Genomic DNA, 5,834 nt, shown 5'->3' with positions numbered 1-5,834 from the left:
TGCCTAATTTCATTGCCTTTTCACATGTCACCGAATATATTTTGGAAATGTGTTTTGTCCATGATTCTTGTCCAAGGGGTACAACTTGACCTCAAGTCCGTCCTTATGTTGGTTGCTTTTGTGTTTAGAAAGGCTGTGCAATTCTGTACTTGTATGGTAATTGAACGATGTTAAGAAAAGCATTACACGGGGTTRAATGAATTTGGGACCTTCTTGCACTCAGTCTTGTAACCAAACACACACTTGGTCCAATTTGTTTATATATAACACACATATATTAATATTGCAATAAATTAAAAATACCTGGACTTCATCCTAAAAGCATGTGAACACACAGCAAGTTCGAATCGTCTGCACCTTTATGTAAGAAAGAGCAATCCTCTAAATCAAGTTACATCATCCTCTGTGCTGAYGTGCCACATGATATATCAATATAGAGTTGGGTTTGCCCTCATAGTTCCCAATTACAGTATACAWGGTTCATCGACCAGATATGAGAACACATAGGGGTCTATCTTACTAATGTTTGACRGTGGGGTAAAAAGGATCTGCAAGGCTTCAATGTCATTCACATGGGTCCATCCCCCGTTAACCACCTAATGTTCTCTTCCACTAGTGTTTGACATCAAGATAAAAGAGTTAAAGAGTTCAATGTCATCTGGCATGGGTTCATACCCAACCACCTAATGATCCATCATACTGGTACTAGATACTGGGGTTAYATAGTTTATATTGGACTTGCTATCTTGATTTTAAAATGATATATTGCAAACAGTTACTAGATTCACCCTTACTAGCTAATTTTATAAGTTTGAGATTTTGCTTCTCTGTATTGTGTCTCTAACAAAGCTTCCCTTGGGTTTTTAGATGCAAAGAATGATAAATCTGATTATACAAGTCTCAATCATGCAGGGAACAAGGATACCGTGGACAAGCCCGATATTGTCTTGGCAAAGCAATAAAAGCAGATCCTGAAGATATGRGTCTTAGATATCACCGTGCCTCGCTTTTTCTTGAGCTTGGAGAACATCAGAGGGCTGCTGAATCATATGAGCAAATATGGAAACTTCGTCCTAAGAATATTGAAGCACTGAAAACAGCAGCAAAGGTTTGGAACCACTGATCTATGTGCATATATTCTGATATGCATATTTACTTAAATTGTGTTCTTTACAAGCAATCTCTCACATGACATAAGCCTTAAGCTGTGTTTCTTTACAATTGCTCTGATATGAGAGTATCTGCTCTTATATATGGCTGTGCGGTTCCATATTTCAAGTGAACACTAAGACTGCACAATAGGCGGAACTTCTTCGCAAATCCAAAGTGTAAGTGGGGCCAATGAAAGTAGCTGCTTTTATATATRGCTGCTCTTCCTATTCGTCATTCTTTAGAATGATGACCTATTTGTTTGACAGCATTTTGATTGGTCTAACTTCCAATTGCTCCTGGTTATGCAATGCTTGTGTGTAAGTGGGGGCACTTGGTTTCCTACGCATTATTGGATAAGTAACTTGCATCTTTTCGTACATGTTTTTGTCTTGAAGTATATGATATTTAAATATGGAAAATGAATTCACACACCCTCCTCACCTTTTTTAAGGTTTGAACCCTAGACCTAATGCGAGGTAGGCTCTACCTGTGACCTAGGTACCGCTGGGCCAAAGGCCCTATGGTTTTTTTTTTTTTGTACATGTTTCTCATGTTTTATTTCTTGTTCCTCTGTTGTTTTGATGATTGTTTGTTAGGTAGTTTCTAGATGGGTTTTCCATGTTCCAGTTATTTTTCAGCTTTGCAGGTAGAAAGAGGTCCTCTGGTTTCCAGTAATGGCCTAATTAGTGGCAATTAACTTTTTGCTTATTTTCCAGTTGTACCAAAAATGTGGYCAGCATGAACGCAGTATCAACGTACTTGAAGACTATTTAAAAAAGAACCCAAATGAYGCTGATCTGAGTGTAGTTCATTTATTGGCTTCAGTGCTTATGTCAGGAAATGCCCATGAGAAAGCTCTTCACTATATTGAGTATGCACAACAGACTTATTCCGTTGGTAAAGAATTACCAGTTGAGTTAHTGATACAAGCAGGAATATGCCATGTTCATCTTGGAGACATGGAAAAAGCAGAGGTTTGATTTATATGGTTTCTTTTTGTCAGTCTATAACCCTTCTTATTCTACATTTTTCATTTTTTAGATTTAGTTCACTATYTATTCCTTGCTTCTGTATTATCTTCTAGCCTTCCACAAATATGCACCACATATAATCAAGCTTTCAGATGTTCCTATACAATGGCTTTTAGCTTTTTATCTGAAGCTGATGTTATTTATTGTCAAATAACGTGTAGGCTTTCTTCAGTGTTTTTACAGAAGACRATGTAAATGATTGCCGTCATCTAATTATTGATGTTGCAAACTCATTCATGAGTCTTAAGCACCATGGATCTGCATTGAAGTACTACCTGATGGTAGAAGGGAATGATGGTGGCAACAAAGTATGTCAATACCCTCATTTAACCTGTTGTGGTATATTTTCTTTGGTATCTATTCTTTCACATGTTTCTTTCTCATTCTAGTTTGTCAAAAATCACAACCTGAAAATTGCCTTTTATCTTCCGTGATTCCCCTCTTCTTGCAAATGGTCTTCTGTCTCCCCTTACATGTAACCATCTGTTAGGCACCCACCTCAAGCCAACCAGAAGGTTATATTCTAGAAGGAGCAATTCAGGGTTTTTAGAGTAGTAGGGGTGAGAAGGGGAATGGGTATCCTTGTGATGCCTCGTAATAAATAGGGAGAGGGTGGGAGTGAGGAAAAAGCATTCAGAAAATATTTAGAGCATGTTCATAGGAGAGCCGCTAGCCTCTCTAAAAGCGAGAAACCTTTCCTTTCTCGTCAGTTGAAGCACCTAACGGTTGTTCTTTCACGTTTTTCTATTTTTATTGGTCACAACAAATTGGTATTAGAGCAGTTCTGAATATGGCCTTGAGTACCATAACATAGCGGGTAAAAGTGTTGGTCCTGTTGGAGAAGGGGCTATTTGGAGTTTGATCCACCATTTCTGTGAACAACAAATGCAGGACCAGATGGTTGTGTTCAATGAGAAACTGGAAGAGGTGGTGACAATGAATGCCCGATTTTGTTCTACTATTCACAAAGACTTATGCACGACCCATCTTAGGTAGGGTTATGCATAGCCAACCCACCCGAACCAGGAAAATCTCCACTGTTGGAGTTCGTTTTCTGAGATTTCACTTTGAATAAGGAGGTTGTCTTTGGACGAATATGAGATCATTGTCATGACTGTCTCGTGATCTCAATGGTGAATAGAAACAAGGGAGGAGGAGAAGGTAAGGGGAGAGGACTCAAGAAGCTAAGGATGAACTCGATTATTCTGAAAGCCAATGAAATCGGTTTGGGTACAGTCAAAACTGATCTGACCAGCATTTTRTCCATAGCCGCTGCCGAGTCCTTCAAGTGGGATCTGAAACTGCTGGGGGAGGAGGATACGGTACCAAAGAGGAGTGATGGAGATTGATAGCAACCATCTCGACTCTCGAGTTGCTTCCACCATCTTTCTTTTCTCCACCATTGAWCCGAACAAAGGTCGCAGAGCAGGGATTGATCATGAGGGATTGGTCGAAGGAAGAAAAAGTAGCGATATCCCCAAAGCCAAGATTACTCGATCTGAAATGGCYCAAGCCCAATTRAGTTGTTTTAACTGGCATGACTTGTGTTAAATGTTAATGCAGACWTTCAAATTCTCGATAGACGTGGTKGCATTAACAGCATATGAGAAAAATTGGTTGGGATRTGTTCATCRGAAACCATTGCTGCCGCTAACACCAACATGACTACCGCGCCACTGCCACCATCGCATTGTATGAAGGGTTCCCAATGGATGGTGCTAAGAGTACCGGTAAAGAGATGCCTTGCTATGCGAGGGAATCATCATTCTCGGAAAGTTTAACCTAGGTAGACCCTTGGCTCTCAGGTGCCTTATGATTTAATTGAGAGGGAAGCTCGTGAGCAGAACAGGAAAGGGGATGGTGAAGAAGAATGAGGGTGAGATAGCTAAGCCATATTTTCGTTGCTACCACGGAGATGAGATAGGCGATGGTGTAGCAAATAGAAGTTTAAGATCGGAGACTTTATGGTTAAAGAGATAATGGTACTACATATTTAAAAGCACTTAAATACACATAGGTTCCTGAAATTTTGTGATCATGTTAATGTACATTGCTGCTGCTTCTCTTCTTTAAATCTGAAATAATCACATAGATGATAGAACCCCTTATACCATATGAGCTCATTAAGGATTATAGAAAGATTCCTAGATGTTTAGATCTAGTGAGCTAGGCTATCTACATGCCAGGGGTGGACCAACACTAGTGGATACAGTGGCACGGCCCACCTCTTCGTTCCTCCATCATAGTGTAAATTATTTTAGGGTTGTGAAAGGTGCCACTGTATCATTTTGTGTGTGTAACCGTATATATTTAAAACTACAAGGAGAACACAAATTTTCCTTGGTAGAGTTGGTTAGCAAAGCTTTTCTCGCATCCCAGGTGCATGTTCGAATCCCATTTATGTCATTTACTTAGTTTTTAGCTTTTAATTTCAGATTTATTATGTTCTTGAAGAACAACTGTGATAAATAAACTCGAACACAGGACCTCACATATGAAAAGCAAGAAACTAACTAACTGACCACTGGCAATTTTTTGAAAAATATCCATTTCTTCATTTCTTATAGTCAAATTGTGCCACTACTTGAAAAAATTCCATCCATTTCTTCACTTCTTATAGTCAAATTGTTCCACCACTTGGAAAAATTCCTAGGTCTGCCTCTGCTACATGCGTTGTGCTTTGGGTGTTGGCATGCTGCCTTCTCCGAGCACTTCTCCATGTGCTGGAACTTCTAATATACAAACTTACCATTAGCCATTCGGTGGTCAATATGGTTAAACAAAAGAACATTGATGTTCCTTCATTTTGTGCCTCAAAAGATGTTTAGCTGCAGCTACCTATCTTGTCTGTTCTCACAATTATAGTCTATGACCTTTTCCAATTCCTCTTTTGTATAGCTGTAACCAACAACAGAAGCATTATCTTGATTCCTTGATCATAAAATGCGTGTTAGTAATTTCTTAATGTTCTTTTGAATTCCTTAGTTTTCTATAATTTTTTATTTCTATCAAAGCTAATCATTTCTTTTAAGTTGTGTGTTCTCTATTGTTTTTTGTTTCTTTTGAAGATTGTGACGCTAGTCACACGGTGGTAAGGCTTGCTGTCGAGTGTGTAAGATATTTGTATGTTGGTGTTCTTTAATATTTCCATTTGTGTCTTTTCTTGCTCCTTCCCACATAAATGTCCCTTTTAGAAATGGCATGTGGCATGCTTTTGGACTATCTACCAGGGTATCAGTCTAACTTCCAGTTTTATAGTGTGACAGCAGCTCAATGATCTGACTTTTACCATTGCTGCTCTTTAAAATACTTTTTTTTCCTTACTATTATATAACTTTTTTCTTGAAGGAGAGCCTTTCTAGTTTGGGGGGGGGGGGATGCTCAGTTTGAGATGAGGGAGTTATTTATACAAGTATACATGCCTAGTTAGTACTGGTTCAGTCTTGTTGATTCTTTATTTATACGATTTTATATATTAAATTTTGTGAAGGGCCAACTATATATGAATATGGGGCGTTGTTATTCCTGCCTAAGTGCAAGAACACAAGCAACTAGCTACTTCTACAAAGGTATGGTTCAATCTTTATATATGGGTGTTCTTCAAGTTTCTAAAACATATTTTGAGGTTGTATGAGGAGAACGCGATAAACA

General features: G+C 38.6%; 1 protein-coding gene across 7 annotated transcripts in view; it reads left to right on the top strand.

Moving 5' to 3' along the window:
• The window catches only part of LOC112509353 (general transcription factor 3C polypeptide 3-like), a 20,692-nt gene that overhangs the window by 12,244 nt on the left and 2,614 nt on the right, over positions 1–5,834 (top strand). For all 7 annotated transcript variants that reach the window (XM_025114271.1, XM_025114270.1, XM_025114273.1 and 4 more), the window contains 4 exons: positions 913–1,108; positions 1,869–2,126; positions 2,345–2,491; positions 5,674–5,752. In XM_025114271.1, coding sequence (XP_024970039.1) covers positions 913–1,108; positions 1,869–2,126; positions 2,345–2,491; positions 5,674–5,752 — 680 coding nt within the window. The remainder of the gene's footprint in view (positions 1–912; positions 1,109–1,868; positions 2,127–2,344; positions 2,492–5,673; positions 5,753–5,834) is intronic.

The sequence above is a fragment of the Cynara cardunculus genome (genome assembly GCF_001531365.2).
Source record: "Cynara cardunculus var. scolymus isolate 2C chromosome LG 3, CcrdV1, whole genome shotgun sequence".
In the NCBI taxonomy this organism is placed as follows: Eukaryota; Viridiplantae; Streptophyta; class Magnoliopsida; order Asterales; family Asteraceae; genus Cynara; species Cynara cardunculus.
Note: the sequence above shows the minus strand (reverse complement) of the source record. Positions and strands in the feature narration are given on the sequence as shown.